General features: G+C 35.6%; 1 protein-coding gene across 1 annotated transcript in view; it reads right to left on the minus strand.

The window, feature by feature from the left end:
* The window catches only part of CSMD1 (CUB and Sushi multiple domains 1), a 1,157,732-nt gene that overhangs the window by 354,324 nt on the left and 781,138 nt on the right, over window positions 1–22,270 (minus strand). The window contains exon 8 of the mRNA XM_088136832.1: window positions 7,903–7,990. Within this exon, the coding sequence (XP_087992958.1) occupies window positions 7,903–7,990 (88 nt within the window). The remainder of the gene's footprint in view (window positions 1–7,902; window positions 7,991–22,270) is intronic.

Genomic DNA, 22,270 nt, shown 5'->3' on the forward strand with positions numbered 1-22,270 from the left:
ATTTAATTTCTCCCCCACCCATCTCCCCCCAATGGGGAGTATTATAATGTTGACAGCATTCTGGCTGATGACTAGAACTGGATGAAATATTTTGGAGGAGAACATAAATGGGAATGAAAAATGAGTGTGATGCCCTACAAAATTTTCTCATGGAAAATGAGAGTTCACCACCATACATCCTTGCCTTAGACAGTTGATCTGCCTCTAACCAAGCTGTAAATTGTATGCTTGCTTTATACTAAATTAACTGCGGTTTCCTCCAGAGCCTGTATAATTCTGGGTCAGAAATAAAAAAATAAAACAGACACGGTTCCAAAACATGGGGCTCCTTGATATTAGAACCTCAGTGGAAAATTCTTTATCCAGCTGCTTTTGGAGTTTACTGCTTTTGACACTTTCTTAACTGTCATATTTGCTGTTCCTATATGATTTTTATAAAACTTTGTTTCATTCAAAAAATGACTGGGGCAAACCAAATGCCCCAAAATTGACTGTTTAAAAAAAAATAAAAACTTAACGAATATTGTGTTTTCTTACTGTAGAGAAACAACAAAAAATAATTTTCTACTTTGAGGAATTCAAAATCTAATATATATGGCTGATACCACTTGTAAAATTGCAAAATATGAACAAAGATATGTAAGAGGAAAGAGCTGAGCAGTATGGTCACGGCACCATCAAATTTAAATTGCTTTATTATACTTAAACCACTGGGAAACAATGTCCCAGGTAGCTTGACAGGAATGAGGGGAAAAAGAAAAAGGAAGCTTGCTCACTCAGAAAAAACAAAACAAAACAACCCTTCTCTTTGATGATAAAAGGTAAATTGCTAAAATCACAAAAGAGCAGTAAAATTATCAAGTCCCGGTCATTACCATATTTTAAACTATGAAATGTTTTGGGAAGAAGCTCATCAGTATTGAGTCAGGAGTGGTCATACGGGCTTTAAAATGAACGTTCTCCTTCTCCAATCAATTTCATTTCAGAAATATCTTTCTCCAGACTGGGAGAACCTTTGAATAATATAACTGCTCATGGATTGCAGTTCAGTCTAATAGTCACAACCATTTTTCTCCTGAGAAGTACAATTACTTACTGAGAAGTACAACTTCTTAGTCTTTACATGAATTTAGAATACAAAACTTTTTCTTTGTCATGTGTACTCCACATCTTTTTCAAAAAACAAAATGAAGACATTTAGTTTGTCTTGAGAACAAGCAAAGTTAGAATATGTTAAGCTTACACTACAAATCCCCAACACACAGTTACTTGCTTTCATCTATAACTCTTTTATTTTAATCAAGGCTGTGAACCACAGCATGGATATCTAGAGCAGGGTTCCTCAACCTCAGCAACTTTAAGAAGGGTGGACTTAAACTCCCAGAATTCCCCAGCTGGCTGGGGAATTCTGGGAGTTGAAGTCCACCCTTCTTAAAGTTGCCGAGGTTGAGGAGCCCTGCTCTAGAGGAAGGTAAAAAGACAACCAACCAGTTTTTGTAATTCTTGGAGATAAGAACCATGATATAAAGGTTATCCAGACCTGTGTACTGAGGGAAAAGCTCAAAGAGCATATTTTTATGTAGTTTTCATCATTAAAGAGTCACTGAAAACTCTTTGCGTTTTTGCTTTTTCTTTTAACGGCTATTTCTACCTAAATGGAAAGCAACAGTGTAGCTTTAAGGCAAATATCTGCAAAAAGATGTAACGTTTTCAAAAGATTCCTCCCGCCACTAATGTATTTGCTTTGCTAAATTAGATTGCATCACAGCATAAACTGTATTCCCCACTCAGATATTCAGAGACCGAACAAATGCTTACAAGTCCTGCTTTGTTCCCCACTTGAAGCACTGATTGACTTCGTCTTTTTAGGATGAACAATGTATCAGTAACAAGTCACTGCATGTTACCATAGAATGGAGATACACTGATGCTTTCTGTTGATAATTTGTGGTTCTGTATGTATAGTTTCAATCCCCCCCCCTTCCTTAACCAAATATCAGAGGTTGGTCTCTTAAATTACATAGATGAAAGAGTGCCACTGTTACTTACTCAGAGGCTCCTTCTTCACCAATGCCAAAACCTCAGAGAACTGATTAACATTCATATGAGCAAGAACCATAGCATGAAGGTCTCCTGCATAGCCATCCTGGAATTTCTTGTACAATGAATTTAAGGATTAGGAATGTTGTGTGTGTGCTGCTAAATTTTATTACAGTGCCAGCTGCTGTGGAAGCAGCTTCCGCATTGGTTTTCTATTGCATGTTCTTTCTATCACCCTTCCTGAACACAGATATGGAGGCTTGCTCTAGAATCCACATGGAACCACCACATGGAAAATTCTTATCAGCCCTGGTGGAAAATGGGCCTTCCACAAACTCAAAAGGAAAGAGAACTTGCTCGACTAACATTCTGCAGGGACTTTCTTCTGTTTCCCAAAGATTCTGTTAATGTAACTTTACCATAAAGATAGAGCCAGTATTCACTGTTGTGCTTTTCATCTGGACTAACTCAAAGGGCTAATGCCAATCTTGCAAGTCTCAAAGTATTCCTCCCCTCCTTTCCTTTTACCCTCCAGAAAATTAGAGAGTCCCTTCAGAAGCACTTCCCGCACCGCCTCTGCTTTTGTGGACTGGGATACCTTTTGCACGATGGTTGTCTAGTCTGCAGCTCTTCCACCTGTCTCCCGAGGTTATTCCCACATACTATTACACATATATAGATATAGATAGATAAAGATGTATATTCTTTTCCCTCTTTTAAAAGATATATCAACAGCACTCTGTGCTTAATTTATTTTATTTAATGTCTTATTACAATTGTTTTATTGTATGTTTTCAAAAAAGGTATTATCTATGAATGGACAGATAAAGATTGAAGTCATACAGAGTCCATTGGAGCTGGGTGGCCAATACAGTCAAATGAATAAAAATAAAATAAAAATTAATGCTCAATATAAGATTAGTAAAAGTTACCAAGCAGAGTATATTAAGTTGTTTTTATGATATAAAAAGGAGTATAAATTGTTGAGCTTAATGCCACAATCTCCACTATGTTGTTTATAAATGTTAGAAGAAAAAAAACTCCACATCCCTAAAAGTAATATTGGTAAATATTTAATTTCTGACTTCCCCCTTTTTACTGTGTTGGGGAAAGGCATCATTTGGTCTACGGCAGAGGCTACTTTCGAGGGTTGCTGGCCAACGGTGCAATTTCCTTGCTGCAGTAGTCAAGGATGGAGTTCTCTCATTATCAAATTCTCTCTTCCTGCTTCAGACCCCATTAGACCCTTATTCAGAAACAGCAGAACTGACCAAGAACAGGTATAAGAACTTAGGCATCAGTCTATTAGTCAGGCAACTTGACAGATGACTAAACAGCTACTCTAAGCACCCACTTGTACTGACCCATCCCTGCCACACCGCACATGAAGGAGAATGGTCAGTGGTGGTTTTTCCTGCCAGAAAATGACAATGGGTAGGAGGAGAAATCTGGACAGTGGGATCCAACAATCACTTTCCTTAACTTGGTCTGCATTAAAAGAGTAAGGAAAGCACCATTCACTGGTTCCATTACTGAGACAGAATGGGAATTGCAGGTGAGGACAGTCCAGCTGATGCTGACTCAATGACTAAAGGATACAATTTTAACATGATCCTATGGCTATCCCCATTTTGTTACTCTTTCTTACTCCCAACGCCTCTACTCTTGTCAGTGGCTAATATGGTATAAAACCCTCTAGGAACATCCAGCAGATTATTTCAAGAGCCTCAGCTGTTACTCATAGGATTTGCTGTGTGTTCATACATGTTTGTGGGGTATGTATATGCATTGGACTATTGCAATGAGTTCTACATGGGTCTGCCCTCGAAAAGCATTCAGAAGCTTCAGCTGGTCCAGAATGCAGTGGTGAGTGCAGTATTGGATGCACAATAACACTCCTGTGTGCGCTACATTGGCTCCGAGTAGGCTTCCAGATATAATTCAAGGTGGTGGTTGTCATCTTTGAAGCTCAGCATGGCATGGGGGCAGATTACTTCTGAGACTACCTCTTCCTGATGGTTTCTGCACATCCCACCAGATGTGGCAGAGTGACCATGTTCCAGGTCCTCTTGGCGAGGCAATGGCACCTGGTGCGCCCTAGGAAGTGTGTCATGGCACTTACCCTATGAAACAGGCTCCCACCAGAGGTGCAGACAACCCCAACCTACTGGCCTTTTGAAAGACCATGAAGACTTGGCTTTTCCCCCAGACACTGGGGCCAGGGTTTTAGTTCAGAAGCCCTAGCATGGATGTATGTTATAGGTGTTTTGTGTTTTTAATGAGGTGGCCTCAACCCAGGTCTTTGTTGTTTTTTTGCTAATGTTTTATATAGTATGTTTGCTCATCTATCTGATGAAACTGGGCAACAATCTCACAAATTGAAGAGAAGAGACGGGTGAAGATAGTAAAGGTTAGAATAATGCATATTTAGGCTTCAAACTTTTAGGACTGTTTTATCAAATGTTTTGTGTTAGCATTTGGAACAATGCATTTAAGTAGATTTGACCAAACTAAAACAATATATTAATTTATTTCTGGGTTAGTTAGCTGAACAGTTCCTAGTATCTATTTTTCATGTATGCATCTTGAATTATGTCTGAAAAATAAGTACCATGAACTGGAGAGTCATAGATTGATAATTTCAGGATTTCTAAGTACCAATGCTATAACTCAGTTCATTCCAAGCCTGTGGTTGCAATTAAGTGATGTAAACATAGTATAATGTAACGAGATGGCCATTCGTCTCAACTGAAATTATGACAATATTGGCAACAAACTTGGCTGCAGGAACAAATCTTTTATTTAATGGACAATGTGAGCCAAGAGCTATTTCTTTACCATTATCTTTGCCTGCTCTGTAGTGCTTCAAAAGATTATGGTTTTTAAACAACTGCATTCTTATGACTCCTTGTTAAGGAAGCAATCCTTTTGTATTCAATTCGTTTACTTTCCAGTAACTATATATACTATTCATCTACAAACATAAAACATCAGATTGCTTTAATATTCAATTATACAGTATACAAAATTCTGTGTCATGTTCATATTTAGGCATAAAAGATGGCATTACACTCACTTTATTTCCCCTTCAAGCTAGCTGTAAAGCATCTCTAGGAAAGCAAAAACACTGGGGAATTTTGAAAACAGACAATAATATATACATGTCTTTTGGACTAATAATTACTGAAGTATGTGTGAATTCCTACACTAGGATTTAAAAAGTAACATTGTGTCCTATGCTCATTTAATACAACATGATGATGATGTGTTATCAAGTTGACTGTTAGTGACCCTATAGATTTATTTAATACATAGTACCACATATTACATAAGGAATTAGGTATGCAGGCTGTTTGCAGCTGAGCAATATTATTTAATTTTGCTCTTCCACTTATGAAAATACTCTATTATGATTTTTTTTAGCGAGCAAGCAACAAAACACCTAAGCAATATGAGACAGGGAATCAATACAAAATATAACAGATGAGACAACACAATAAAGCAAAAACAATAATTTACAAAGGGGGGAAATGATGCAGCATTAATATTTGACTGATTATTTATCAAACGAAACACATCATAGAAAAATGTATAGAGGACTACAGAACGAATAACCAACTTAATTCCATACAAGCATTATTAAAAATATTAATATTCAATCAATAGAAAAAAAGAAACATAGAAACCATTTTTGATATCTTTGAAATGTGAGAATCTTGAATATCTTCCAGAGCTAGCAATTGGAAACATATGCTACTAAATTTGTTAATCCTGAAGATGCCACAAGGTTGTTCCTGCCACAGTAGATTAAAACAGTACATTTTTAGACGTGAAAGCAAACATCCAAATGCTTCTGGCTCGTACTTGCTGAAATATACTTGATCTTTTATGGTTCTTTTGTTTCCATTAAATATATTTCCTATTTTAGCTAACTGCAGCCTCAAGCCTCAAAATCTCTATTTACAAATTAAAATTAAAAGTAGGCTTCACTTGTATGTTCTCAACAGATTTATAGAATTTATGAATTTATGAATATCAGCAACAGCTGTTCTAAAAAGTGGTTCTTGGTGGAATTTGCTTAACTCTGAACCTATAAATTACATTTTGGAATTTGGTTATAACTTATATGTAACAAGATAAGGAAAACATATAGGAGCATTAGCCATAGAAAGAATCTGTATTTTCTTCTGTGTAACATACTAACATGAGATGTCTGTGTGCCTGTGCACGTACTGTTCCATGCTAGCTCATGCAAGCAAACTCTTCATTATTTAATTTATGTGCCATGGCATAGGTAGAATTGATCTTCCTTCCTGGAAATGCCAGGTATAACACATAGCTAAGGATAGGAAGGAATTTGTGTGGCTTCCCCTGAATGTAATCATCCTTTGGTTTCCCCAGTGCTATGAATTTTGCAACATAGCTCTGATCCAAACTATAATCAAAACACATTTAGGCAAGGGAAAATTGCCTAAATAAGATGAAAATCCATACAAAAATTATTTGGAAAAATGGGAAGAATCAGGTTCATCTGTCCTTGCCTGGGACCATATCCATGCAAATGACGGGCTGTGCCATTAAGGCCTCTCTGGCTCTAGACGCTAGCTTGTTCTGACATACTGCATCACTACTTTGGCCATTGTTAATAGGATTCAGGTTTTATTATTTCCCTTTGCCCTGTAGCCCAACACTGAATAAACACCACAAAAGAGGAAATAACTGAAGAGGTGAGGAACATCCCTGTCTATGAAACTGCCCTCTTTTCTAGTTGATAGAATTCTTTGGTCTTTCTAAATTACTTTTTCTGCCCTCCTGCTGATAGAGGAGTGATTTCCAGCTTCTTGAAGAGAACTGAAGTTTGATAAAAAGCCTGCTCTTTTTTCCAGCTTAGCAGGGTGATTAAAGAACACTGCATCTCTGTCAAAAGTGCTTCAGAGCCATTGTGACTGAAGCAAAATAAATTGGCACAGCGCAAGCAGGAAATGTAAATAATTACACCTTTCCAAATTTGCAGAAAACAGCAGAGTTTAGAATAAATTTTGCATGCATTATGGAATGGGCAAATTTGTCTCCCTGATTTTTTGACTCCCTTCCATCCCAAAGCAGAAAATTCTACTTACGAATTCTTTTCAATGTTTGTGTTTAAAGAAAAAGGAAACGTTAAGCCTCAGGAAGAACTAAATATTCATTTCAAATCAAGGTTTTTCTCTCATGCTTATAATATATACTGATGTAGTTATAATATCTATTGCCCCAAATCATCAGCTGAGAAATTTTCAGACAAGAAATTTACAGTGCCTGAATACAGAGTGAAGAAAAGTAGAGAGTACAATGGTATAGGAGGTGTTGACACTAAGTTGCCTTTCTCAGTGGCAAACCATTTTCCTGAAAATGTCTGGTTTTAACCTGATCTGCTCTAAAATCTTGTATAATAGACAATTTGAATATTCCTAGAACTTTTGCCTATAATCAAAATATACGTTTAAGCATGTTAAATATTAACAATGGTTCAAGGGTGGCAAATCTGCCACCATTAGAAGTATCCAAATCCAGCACCTGTTCATGTTTCAAGGTGTGTTGAAGTCCCTGGCATGCTTAAAATCACTTTTAATTGCAAAGTTATAAAGTGCAATTCACTTTTAATTGCAAAATTGCAATTTAACTGCAAAATTCACCTTTAATTGCAAAGACTATCCATGGAGAGGCCTAATTACTGACCTGACTATGTCACTGTCTCAGAAAAGAGATTGGTAATGTTAATGCCAAATGATAGCTTTTAAATAAGAATGTCAGCTTTTTGATAGGCTTTAATCACATACAACCATATATAAACATTTGCAAACATAAATCCATATGAAATACCTAAAGTCCAAGCCTGCTCGCTTCCCATTTTCAGGAATGCCTGGGTCAGGACACATATCTGATGCAACTGCGTCTCCACCTTGACTCACTGTAATAGATAGAAAAAGAACGAGCAGTCATGTTTGGAAAGCTATACTTCAAATACAGCCCTAGAAAGACAAAAAGAACCATGAAGAGTAAAATGCATTATCAGTTAAGAGTAAGAACAGATCTATATTCATGCAGGAGCCAAATGGAATGGTGCTGATTGATTTGATTTCATGACATCTCGTTCTACTTACACTAAGGTTACCAGATCAGGGCTGCAAAAATCTAAATCCTTGCTGTCATTTAGGGTTCAATTGGACTTTTGCAGCCTGATTTATTTATTACATTAATATATCACACATTCCCAGCAAAGCCACCCTGTGGTAATTTCCAACAAAATTGGATAAGTAACAATACAACTCAAAGAAAATGTATCAAAATCCAATAGTACTGACTCTTCAGGACCTCTTGACAAGAATCTTGCATAATGATAGATATAATTCACCTTCCCTTAAGCTCTCAGAACAGAAAGATTCAGATATTACATCATGTCATATTCTGTGCACAGGGTTTTTACCTGATTTCCATCTCCTGTCTTGGAGTGGGGTAGGAATTTCTCTAATTTTACACAGGATATATTCTACAGGGTATATGCCACAGGGTTTCATCCTACTTGGGACTTAATCAGACATAAGTGGCCAGATGTTTCTCTATGGAATTAAAACCTCTACCACAAACTGAACTGATGAACTTTTGTACTTTAAATGGTCAGAGAATGTTACACAGTGCACACAATGACTTTGAAAAGCAGGAATGGAGCTAACAACTTTGGTGTAACATACAAATGGATCAGTGGGAAAATATGTGGATGAAAGGATTGAAATTTACCTGATCCTTTAGCCTTAAAGAGATTTTTTATAAAATGATGTATCATTGGTATTTGTCACCAGAAAAATTGTCAAGAATTTATAAAGGTATTTTGAATATTTGCTGGAAATGTGAACATGAAGGGACATTTTATCATGTTTGGTAGACATGTAAAAAAGCCAAATAATTCTGGATACAAATACATACATTAATTCAGAAGATTTTAAAGGTTAAAGTATAACTGAAACCAGAGACTTTTCTTTTGGGACTAATGGACAGGCAACTAGAAAAAAGTCATGGAACAACTGCAGTGACACTAGTATATGTACAAAAGTGGAAAGGCTTAGTACTACTCACAATGGAAGAATGGTTGATGAACATGATGGAACTTGCAGAGATCACTAAATTAACATCCTTAATTAGAGAAAAGACAATAGCTACATTTATGGCTGACTGGAAACCCCTTATAGTCTTTTTACATGAAATGGAAAAAAAAATGCACTTATGACTTGTGGTTTTTATGATTAGGAAAAAAACAGATAATAGAAAATGTCAGAGTCACACCTTGGGCCAGTCCTAAGTGGTCCAGGAAGAAAGAAAACAACTGGGCTCTGCTTTAGTTAAAGCTACAGATTATATTATATACAGCTATATACCTACCTACTAACCTTTTCCACAGCTCTTAGTAACACACACACAACAACACCTAACACCCAGCAGCTCGCAGGCTGCTTATATCCCCCACATTGTGCTGAGTCAGTATCCATCAGGTGTGAGCACTTGGCTCATTAGCCCCGGCTACTTGGTTTGCCAGGTGTTATTCACACAGTAAAATTTCTACTGAGTATACCTCAACAGAAAAAAGTGAGCTTTTTTGGTAATTATAGAGTAAGAGATAATTTTGTAATTATATTTGCTGCAGAGAAGATTGGAAGCTTCTTCTCTCTATTTCCTTTTATTCTTTCTCACTGCACTTCTTTTTCCTTCCTGTCTTTTTTGCTTTGTTCTCCCTATTTTGTAACAGTTGGGGTTAGTTTTTATGTTCTCTTTAAAACTTTTAAAACATTTTACTTTAAAAAAAAGAAAAGCAGGAATGGATTATGCATAAGAAACAATGGCATTAAAATTGCCATTTTTGTGGAATATGGTTGATGTATTTTCTTTAAGGCTGTAGTACATGTAAGAATGTGATAGGATGATATGGAATTGGAGGAGAAATCCTTACTGCCTCTTCTACAACATAGCGAATTTTAGCTGAAGCTGAAACTTGACAACTAAAACATTTGCAAAAATTTCTATTGAAAACACAATATTACAGAAATTATATATGTTCATAAGCACCATGTGTTTGCATACATATACACAGGCATGCACAGAGAGAAGAAAGTTCTTCTAAGTGACCAGTTTGTGGCTCCTACTGCTATTTCCTTCATAAACTAATAAAACTGCAGTCATTATTGCACATTTTACTTTGGCAAGACTATTATTTTTAAAAGACATGAAATATAAGCCTCTACTGCTTTATCTAGCATATGTGAAATTTAATATGCATTAACATTTTTCTTTATATTTCTGCAGAATATTTTCTTTCTCTGTGGCAATATTTGCTTTCAGCATCAATGGCTAGAAATTAGGACAGCATGAGAAACTGTAAATAATCAATGGCATATTTTTAGCAGGTAAACTTTACATTTAATTTAAGCATACCACACAGGTAAAATATGACAAAATTGTATTTCTCAAACAAAGTTTAGGAAGTCCTTTATTCACCTCTTTTTACAGTTAATTATGACTATCATTAGGTATCAACAGTCCAACAGTGTACACAATATCAGTTTAAAGCAACAGGTTTCACTCTGAAATTCTAATAAACTGGATTACCTAATCTGAAAAGTCAATATAGGACATATAAAATGTTGCATTTAATATCTGCCACCCCCATTCAGATGCCCCAGTGATTCAACATTTTTCTTTTCAAATTCTTTTTCATTGGGATTTGTTTCAACCCCAATGTGACCTTGCAGCCAGAAAGTACTTATCTGCACGCCCCTCCTCAAATTTTCACCAGTTTGCCAGGACGTGGGACAATGTCCTTAGCTGTCTCCTACTCTTGTGGATTAACAATAATAGTTTTTCATATGTAATTATATAAATGTGATATATAAATAAATAAATGCTGAATGCACACACAACACAATAAGTTGAATCTTATTATACCTTAATGCAAGGTGTGAACACCTAAGGAAAGAAACTGTACTTCTCCAAACACAACATAGAAAGTTGGTCTTTTTGCTCATTCAGAGTACAGGAAACTCAACACACTATATCTCAGGCAATTGATTATGGCCCTTCCGCTTACTATAGCTGTAAACACCTTGGAAGCTTGGGGTATAGCTCTGAGAAATGTCAAAGGTTGTAACCAAAATGTGATGTGACAGAAAGACAACACTCTTACAATATCTGACTAGAGAAATAGCCTAGTTATATTTTATTTAACTTTTTTGTTGTTGTTGTTGTCCTTGCCTCACCTACTATTTTTGGGTGTGTAGTTCCCAGCATACAATTCAAAATTCCTTGGACCAGAAGTGTACTGCTACTCAAGGCACAATTCAGCTCTGCTAAACTCCCAGAATTCCCAGCTACAAGATCAGTAGTTATTTCTATAGTGAGGACATCCAAGGAAGAGGACAAGGTGTCTGGAGGTGTCTAAGAATCTTAATAGACATCCAAAGTGGGGAAAATTGATTTAATGTTACTATATCTATAAAAAGCAACAAACTTTCTTTGGTAGTTTATGACTTTCCAGGGAATTTGATAATTCAAGACATCATGTATCTCAAAATTATGTATGCAAGTTTTTGTTTTGTTTTGCCAATACTGAGTTAAATATACTTAAACTTATATTAAATATATTGGATTCTGACCTTGATTTTATTCAAGGAAGCAAATCATAATCAAGCTATATATCCTTCAATCTCTGCTAAGATTGTTTTTAACCTACAATATATAATTCCTCTATAATTATTTTGAGTATAATCTCTTATTTTTCAACACTATTTCCAAGTCACTCTTCATGGTTAATATATCACAGCACCTTTTCAACATCAACTCCCAAGTTTGTGCCAGGGTGTTCCTCATTTCAAGCTTCATAAATTGCTGAATAAAAAAGGAACACCATGATCTCAGAACCTTTGAGCAATTTTTGTTTCATTTAAATAGGATTCACATCAGCACACATATTCACGTCCATGGTATGAAGGGAAAAACATGGATAAAAATTATGTCAGAATAAGGAATGTATATTGACTCCCCAAGAGAAAAACATGATCAAAGCCAGGAAATAATATAAAATCTTGTTCATACATATTCCATGAAAAATGTTCAGGGATTTATAATTTTGGTATAATATTCTATATATACATTGTCCATACATATTCGCTCTAGAAAAGTCACACCACAACTGGTCTAGAAACAAGCAAGTTTATTCAGAAGAGTAAACCATCTAGTATGCTGAAACAAATTGGCTGTCAAGTTGTTTTAAATCAAAGATTATTAAAAGGAGAGGAGGGGTTATCATGAAAATCCCAAATACAGAACCAAAACAGGCTGCTTTGAAGGCATTTGAATCTCTCCTTCACACTTACAGTAGTGTTTTCCTGCAAGTTTGTCTTTCATAAATCCGGAAGTAAGCGTAATTTCTAATTAAGTTAATTAAATTAGGATGAACTCATTTTCTGGACAAATTTCCAATTTGCTCCATGAATGAGTTGGCCTAAAATGTATATATGCTTATACAGCTGAGCATAATTATATTAATAAGTAAAACAAAACCAAGCTGACTGGAACACAGAGAGCATTCTCATGAAAAGTTCTCAGTAAACCTAAATACACCACTACACACATAAATATAGTGATTTATTTATGTATGCTGGCTCTGTTTAACAAATTTGGAAATTTACTCTAGTTGAGCTTTAAGAATGAACGCCATATCTTTCTACAAAGAAACAAATTATATGTGCATATAATAGATTTTATAAACAAATCTGAATTTTTAAATAAGAGTAATGAAAATGACATCATCACTAGAAAATTAAACACACTATTTTCTATGCCACGTTTCAGTTTCTTGATTATTTATTTGTTTGTTTATTTATTTATTAAATCAATTTATATAGCCACCCATCTCACCACAGGCGACTCTGGGCGGCGTACAACAATTATCATCCATTCTCAGTTTGAAAGAAATTGCATGTGAATATTGAAAACAGATGCTGACGATTTCGAACAAATGAGTTCTAGATATATACTTTTGATTAACAGAGTTCTGGTTTGGTTCTAAAATTGAATGTATTTAACCTTTTTCTTGCTTTAAGAAAAACACATTTTTTAAAAAATGCAAAATGCTTTAATACAGTTGATTTCACCTGCGTTGGTCAGATGTTGCATTACACTGCAGAAGGAGAGAGGGAATCCAGCCTAGTTCCACTCACCTAGCCTTAGGTACAACAGCACAAGCAGAATAGGCATTCTGAGCTAGGTGGGCATGTGGATGATCCCTTAAAGGTACAACAAACAACAACAAATCCATATCAGCCCTCCACTTCAGTTTTAAGATTTACCAAAAGAACAGTAAAAAGAGGGTAGAGGAGAAGGAGAATGGGAATAAATAAGTCCCATGTCATAAATTTGGTCTAATTAGATCTCTGTACTGAGAGAAGATTCTCAAGCTTAGTTGGGACCCTCACTCAGCAGATTTTCATACACTGACATTATTAAATCAGAAAGTCTGTATTTTCTCTCCAAAATTTAGATTAATGTTTTAATAGTACTTCTGGATAGAAATTTTATTTAAATCAGTTTTATTTAGGACAATATGGACTTAAAATGGTTTTATTTTGTTTTTTTATTGCTCTCTGAAATTGTCTTGTACATCCTATGGTACTGAAGGTTGATTAAAACTGGAAATCATCTGCTGCTACAAATACATACAAGTTGAATTTATTGCACATAAACAATAACAAAACACTCTCATAACCAAAAATGTGACTCTTCTCAAATTTGGCATGTGTTATATAGATATATGTCTTTATAGGTATAAAATTTTGTATTAAGTGGAGCTTTTTAGATAAAATACATTGTGAATAGTGCAATGAAAAATGTTTGTAAAAGACATGTACTTGAAAAATCTTGTGCAACTCCCCCCCCCCCAACTTGTACAAACTAAGGAATGAATTAGTGATTTGGTCTGATATCTAAACTGAATTTCTGAACTGCATCAACAATTTGCATAAAATTATCCAATTGAACTGGATGCCTCCAAATCAAGTCAATGATTTGGAAGGGCTTTTCAAATGCATGTGAAAAACACAGGTTTTGTAAACTGACTTAGAAACCTGATTTAACTCCAAATCAATTCACATGATTGGACTAAACAGAAACTGAGTCAAATCAAGAATTTTGATTAGTTTGGAACAATCTGTACATCCCTAGTAGAAGCTAACAGCCATCCATTTTCTTTTCAAACACCTCCAGCAAAGGAGGGTGTACCACCTCCTGAGGCAGTCTTTTCCAACACTGAACAACTCTTAACATTATTGCATTTCTGTTTAAACTCACTTTTTCTTGTCCCATTGTGAGGGAATGTGAGAATGTCCTTGGAAGACAGGGGGAAGAGATGCTGCCTAGGGAATGATCAGATAAAAGGGGGAGGAGCCCACAACTGAATAACAGACAGAGAAAGAAACTTAAAAAGGACCCACCCTAACTGATCAGATGGCAAATAGGACAGCAGGAGATTTGTACTTTCAGACTTGCAAGATTCTATTAATGTAGCCTAACAATAAAGTAGAAGTAACTCATTTGGTCATGTTTCCTGTCTGGTTTTCCTGCGAGGGCTGACACCTGTTTTCCAGAACAACACTGAACTAGTTTACCCTGTCTTGCCTTAAGATACCTGAAGACAGACATCACATCTTCTCCAAATGTTCTCTTTTCCAGGATAAACCTACCTAATACCTCCAACTGTTTTTCCTTTCAAGGCTCTTATCATCTTAGTTGCTTTCCTCTGGACATACTATAGTTTGTCAACATCCTTCCTACAATGTGTTGCCCAGAAACAGACACTGTATTCTAGCTGCACTCTGCCCAATGCAGAATAAAGTGGAACAAGGACAATTTGTTTTTTGTCTTTTTTAAAAAAAATTAATTTATTTACTTTGCAACTGTAGCCCTGCTGACTTACAGTATATCTAGCCTCTGATCTGCTAAGATACCTAGACACTTGTGCCATGTACTGCAATCCAGAAACTTTTCATTCATCCCTGTTGAAATTCATCTTGCTGTGTTATGCCCATTTTTCCAACCTATCAAGGTCCTTCTGAATCTCCATGCACACCTCTAAGGTGTTTCATGTCATCTTCAAATCTGATAATCATATTTTCTAATCCTTCAACATTGCTTGTGCTATTAGAGGTTATGGAAATATTGAAGGCATTTTAATAGGTGGGTTAGATCACAATGTGTTACTTTATATAAATGACGCCTTATGTTTTATACATTGGCTAGACATTTAATCTCATTTCTTTAAGATAAGAGTTTGATAACATCTCTGTCTTGAAGGCTCTGGGTCCTACTGCTAATGCTGACAAGTTTAAGGCCTGGAATTTCAGACTGAGTACAGATTTATTTTGTTGTTTGGTTTTCTCAAATTTAAATATCTAATGGAAAAAAGCCTTTTGATATCAGAAGTAAGAAAACTGCCATCAAAGTAATTGCAAGTTTATATTTTAAGAAGTCTTCCTATCATTACTTCTCCCTATTAAATGACTTAATATGTTATTGAATTATTTTCAATAATTTGGGAATCTCAGAATTCATTTCTTTTTTGTGATCAGCTTATAAATGGCAGATACTGCTAAACTCAAGATATGTCTTAGAATCCTTGTTTATCTGGGGATCAGTACCATCCTTAACACTGTTGGATATATGTAGGAAACACTGGGCTGTAGATACGAGGTTTGTTCCTTTTACCCACAAAAAATTATAAGATTCTACTTTAAGAATAGTAGGCAAATCCATTTTCTGAATAAATTGGACCTCTACTATTATTATTTTTTTTATCAGATTTGTTCTGCTGAATCAGGTTTTTTTTTTAGATCTTTTTGTTTTGAAATTAAGTTTGGTTTATTTCAGACTCTTTCTTGGCAGTTTATCCAGTTTAAATATTTGTTATTTGGTTTCTTTGGTCCTGATGCTGAGTAACAAATCTGCTGCTGCATTTGTTAAAAGTTTTGCAACAGACTGAACTTCCGAACTAATAATTTACCTCCATTAGAAGTTAAAAGTTATTATTTAAATTGATATTTCATACATACATTACCCATGAAATAAGCCTGAATGCCCTGCTTTGTAAATCAGTTTTTTTGTTGTTGTTCTTTATCTTAATATAAATTATTTTCTCTTAATTTTCATTAACGGGTAGTTCATTTGATAACAAATACTTTCTATATATCAGATATCCCAAAGCATGTTTAATACAGGCTGGCTCTGATTACTGTGTTGCTGGGGAAATAACTCAGCAGTTAGAGCAATAATTTATCCTACTATCACTATATCCTACTGTCACCATTTTCTAGTCTGAAAATCTCAGGATTCTTATGCTCTTCTTGGCTTTATTTCTTACCTATTAAGCCAAACTTCGATGTCTCTCAAATTTTTTCAACAAAAACATAAACTCAAATATTTAAATCAAACATATTAAAATAAAAATTAATCAACAATTGAAAGGCTGTTCAAAAGATGATGGTTTAAGGTCTTTATAAAAGGCAATAAAGACAGCTATAACTCAGTATGGGGAACACTCCTGACACATGGAATAGCTGAAATATGGCTTGATCTTGATTAACCTGAGGAACAGCCCAGATCGAATGTAGGTGAATGCCTTCAGATTATGTAACAAACATTTGGGGGTTTGGGGTGGGGGGAAGATAAGTTATTTATTTTCAAGTACAGGTAGTTCTCGCTTACCAGTGGTAATTGGAACTAGGAACTCCAACACTAAGTGATGTGGTAGTAAGGCACAACATCACGTGACAGCCCCAACTTACGATGGCATTTCTGGCAGTCCCCATTACTGTCATTAGGCAAATCCTGCACAGTCGCAGCATCCCATGGTCACATGATCACCATTTGTGACCTCCTGCTGGCTTCCCCATTAACTCTGCTTGCCAGAAGACAGCAGTGAAGGTCGCAAATGGCGACCACATGACCTCCATGTGGTCACCATTTGGGATGGTGCAACATCATAATTGCAAGCCAGTTGCCAAGCACCCAAATCAAAATCATGTGACCATGGGGAAGCTGCAACAGCTGCAGCTTCAAGGACCGGCCAGAAGTCTCCTCGTTCAGCACTGTCATAACTTTGAATGGTTGCTGAATGAGTGGACATTAAGCGAGGACTACCTGTAACTCAAGATACAGGCCATATAGTTTTTAAAAAGTTAAAAATCCTCATTTTGTGTCTTGCTTAGAGATACATCAGAATCTGTATAATATTTTCAGCAAAGATGACACAGAGAGAAATACAACTGGTCAGCTGAAGTTCCAATTGAAGTTTCCAGAAAAGGCTCAGAGGCCCTATTTGAAACCAACTGCAATAGTTAAGCCTGTCTCATTCCAAAATAAGACAAAGTAGGCACATCAGTCAAAGCTGATAAAATTGTCACCTCAATTCAGGAACCAGATCCAGAAGCAATCCAAACTGTATCAGCTCCTTCTCAGCTATTATAACCCATCTAGAATAGAACCCTCTAGCAGTTCTCTGGAGTTACCATACCTCCAGCTTCAATGTATTCATCTCTCATCTCGCTCATAACTGAGTCTAGGCAGGTATTCAGGAATGCAGATCATTAGAAGATGTCACGGGGAAAGAGGTTTGGGCTCATAAACATACTGATAGCTCTTCATTCTACCCCCCCCCCCATGGTCTTTCCCAGCAGTTTTATGGAGATATTAAAAGCACTGGAGAGGGAATGAAGCCATAAGAATCAACAAATAATAGCTCTCATACCTGAGAGATGAGAAGGCCATGATGTTGTGTCTCTTGAAAGTTATGGAAGAAAGAGCCAAAGCCAGAGGGGAGTGCAACAAGCGTTAATACCAAGGAAAGTGAAGCCCTTTTTGCCTCATGTTATACTTTTTCTTATTACTGGCTTCTAGCCACCACTCCCGGATTAGTTCCAAAATCTGGACTGACTTTAAACAGCTGCCCCTTAAAATCTGGCTAGCATCAGAGAATGAATTGCAACAGAACACTGCACATGGCTGGTAATACTGAAAGCGACAAAGATCAAGAACAACCAAATGAATCACACTCCCTCTATCAGTCCCCAAATAAGGATTATCCACCAGGGTGGTTAAGGCAGTCTCTACACCATAGCCAGTTTGAAAATGGGCCCAGATAATCTGCTTCGTACAGCATTTGGAACTTAATAACACATCAATATTTATGGATACTTTGAGATTGGGGGCTAGAAGAAGAATTACTGTATGACATTGGGAAGATAAATCCATACCAGATTTGTAGCCGTGAACTTTTTTTTTTTTTTTTTTTTTGACGTCTGAATAAGTTCTTTTTCTTCAGAAGGGCAAGGGAGAGGACTTTCAAGCAGCTTTCCTTGCAATATTTTGTTATGAAATAAATTTCAGACATTTTTTTAAAAAAGTCATAGTACACGAGGGTTATAAAGTTATCCAAGCAGTTTAAAGCATCTGTTTAATTAATCTCTCAAAGGGAATACTGTTTTTACCTGAAAGGATTTTCAAATAATTTTAAATGGAAAGGTCTTCTTAAATGTATCAAAAATACAATAACAGAAGCTTGTTTTGTTTTTGTTTTATCTTCTACCTTTTTTAGCCAACTATTTTTCCAGTAATGTCCTTTTCAGACAAATAATAGTATTTGTATTTTTAATTGTTATTATTCTCCCTCTGTCTCTCTCCAGTATGATTAACATATATATTTACTATTATGTACTGAATTAAAATTGAAAAAAAAAACTTTCTACACAAAAATATTTCATATGCATGTGGCAAGAAGTGCTGCTGCTAGATCATATGAATTGCTAGATCTCTTATTCATTTCATTTCCATAACTAGAGTACTGAAAAGACAGTAGCAATTCCCCCACCCTTTTTTCCTCCGAAATACAAAATTAATAGTACTTCCAAACATAATTTAGGACTATTTTGAAAGAAGAAAACACATATTTAAAGCAATGCTAGATGAGAAACTATGCAGGACATGTGCTTAAATGTGCTTTCTAACTATGATCAATTTTCATAATGAATTTTAAAATTCAAATTGAAGTAAGATTGCTTCAAATCAAAACTATGCATAGTTAAGTTTGCAAAACTACCAGTGAAAATTAAAAAAAGAAAAAAAAAACTAATTAAGAATTAGCATATCTTACAGAGGCGAACAAAATAGATAACAAAGTGCATCTCCCACACAATCTGTCTCTTCAGAAACTACTTTAAATGCTAGCACTTTCCTTCCTTTGCTAGTTACTTGTATAAAAATAAAGATGCTAATTAATCTATTTCTTTTGCAGTGACACTGTAGGTATCTTAATACCTTGCAAAGAGAATGATCATTTTGTTTTTGTTTTGTGTTCTCTAGGACGGTGAGCAATTCAGATGACAAGATCATTCTTAGTGATTAAAAAGGTGTTATCTTTGTGAAAGCAACAAGGCCATAACATCATGATGGACATTGTGATATTTCATCATAAGAGACGCTGTCAGCTTCCCAATCAATAAATGATGTGCCTGGGCTGCTTCAATTGCCTCACCAATATGCGTGGAAAATTAAACCCCGAAGAAATAGACATTCTCGTCAAAACTGCATCTTAAGGAAAACAGTCAAGAAGATGGCAGGAGAATCATACTCTATTTTATAAAGATGTTTATTAGTTTGTTTTCAGAATTAAAAAAGGAAAGGGGGAAAAAAGGAACAAAACAATCACAACCTCCCCAAATAGGATAGGCGGTGTATAGCTTTCCTTCCCCAATCTTACTTCCAGCAAACAGCAGGCACTTGTTAAGCAGTCAGGTGTCCAAAAAGCTACCACTCTTCTGTGAAAGGTGGATTCACTTTTGTAGTTATCACTAATGGTATTTATATAACAACAGCAAAAAAAAAGAAAATACAATTGACAAAACCTGCACTACTATCGACTACTACCGTTTGTTTAAGGAGAAGGCTATGATTCTGCCATTAATCAGTTTGATAAAGCATTAGCTGTTGCTACATGAGATTTTGGCTAAGTGTCCCTGAAGAAGGACCATAATGCAAAGGAAGAAGGCACGTTTCACATGCAGAAAGCTTCATTTCTAGCATCTCCTGACCCAGTCTGGAAAGATTCCAACCTGAATCAGTGGAGAGCCATGGCCAGCCAATGTATTCCAGTACTAGAAGAACTGTGGGTTAACTGGAGTTGATTAGATTTAATCTCTTATAATCCCTGTCTACTGGTTAGCTGTCTGGAGATGGTGAGCAAAGTACAGCACTACGAAGTTTGTCAATGACTTTTTATACCATTAACAGTGGTTACCCTTCACAATGATTGATGGACTGCCTGGTAGGACTGGGCCTATCGGGCACTCTTTTACAGTATATTATTCCCAGGGCTTTCTCTTAGGCTGTGTTTAGAAGATAATGCTGGAGGACTACAGTTACACTAGACTACAGGCTTCTATTTTATTCCCTGTAAAAACTCTCTCAAAACTTCTGTTTAACTCCAGTCTTTCTACTTTCTACTACTCTAACACACTCAAGATCTTCCTTTTCAGTGAGGGCTTAAGTCATAGTCTATTAACTTTTTTTTTTAATCAGATATATAACTTTTTAAAAAATTGAGAGCCAATTTGAATACCTTCTGGGATATAGGGAAATGTAAATTGAATTGGTGGTGTTATTGTAGCAGTAGTTCACAGATTCTATAGCCTAAGTACCTTGTTGCCAGAAATTGACCATACCGTAATTTGTCTATCTACACAATTGCCAAGGACTACTGAAAAAGAATGTTGTAACTCAAGTGTCCTTTAATGGAAAAACTAATTAATCTATTATGTTTACTTTTGAAGGAATTTGATTAATTAATTTAGGTAGGTAATACCTTATTTTTTCATAAAGTTAAATCTGTGCTTTACACATTACTGTTAGAAATAATGACAAGGAATTGCCGATTTATTATTCTGTGCTTTTCACTGTGTTTTGCCTTGCTCAAGGGAAAGTCAGAACAGCCTCTGGAGGAGTCACTTTTTTTAATGAAAATCTTAAATATTTTTGTCACAGTGAGTCACAGGTGGAACAAATAGCTTGCAGTCAAGGACACAGTTTCAGATTCACAATAAAAATAAATATTGAGACCTAAAAATAACTTCGTAATTTTTCAGCTAGCTTCAAAATTCAGAATTGTTATTTTTTTGCCATATATTCTTTTTTTCCAGATTCATGTCCAAAGCTAGTCTTTTGCTTTGTCATCCAACAGTACTGTCAGACAGAAACAAAAAGCTTAGATAACAACTTTTAGTGTATTTATATGAGAGGAAGTACCACTGAAAAGACATATTTCTACATAGACCTTCATAAGACTGACATACAAGAGGTCTAGAATCAACCACATCAAGGTGAAGGAGGGGGGTGAAAAGGGATACTGCCACGTTTGTAGGCCCATGTCAAATGCCCTTCTGGGGGTCCCTCAACACCACCCTGGGCAGTCTAGTATTCTACCTTTTCTTTCCAGTTTGGTCACTTGCCCAACACTTACCAAGTATAAAAAGACCTGGGTTTTTTTTCTTTCTGCTTTCTAAACATTTTACACTGTTGCTAAGGTGCTTTCTATAGCCACCATGATTGTACTTCCCTAATATCTGGTTAACTTCCCTACTCCCCACCACCTTTTACCAGGTGATAGATGATTGTTCTTTTGTTCAACCATCCAGAGTCGCTCCACAGTGAGATGGGCAGTGACAAATTTGAAAGATAGATAGATAGATAGATAGATAGATAGATAGATAGATAGATAGATAGATAGATAGATAGATAGATAGAATATTTATATTTATAAATTTCTTGAAAAAGGATGCAGAGAAAAATTAATTGGGTGCTGGGACATGAATACTTGGAGCTTTGTTCCATAATATACCTGAACTGCTTGTAAAACCTTTAAAAAAAAATAATTAGATTTGCATTATTGTTAAAGAATCCTCTGAGTCTTGTACCTCACAGTCCAGCTTTTATGGGTCTACTAACAGCCAACTTCATCAGTTGTATTTACAAAACTTAAAATCTCACAAATTAATTTCTTTATAATTTATAATTGTTTTTTTCTCTACATGTTTTTTAAAGCAAAGCAGCTAAGCAACACACATAGTTTTAAGAAACTGATTGCACAGAGTGTTCTTATTTATTT

This window comes from Python bivittatus, unplaced genomic scaffold (assembly GCF_059951505.1).
Source record: "Python bivittatus isolate LINGU-HERP-01145 unplaced genomic scaffold, Pbiv_v1 ctg000020_np1212, whole genome shotgun sequence".
Classification (NCBI taxonomy): Eukaryota; Metazoa; Chordata; class Lepidosauria; order Squamata; family Pythonidae; genus Python; species Python bivittatus.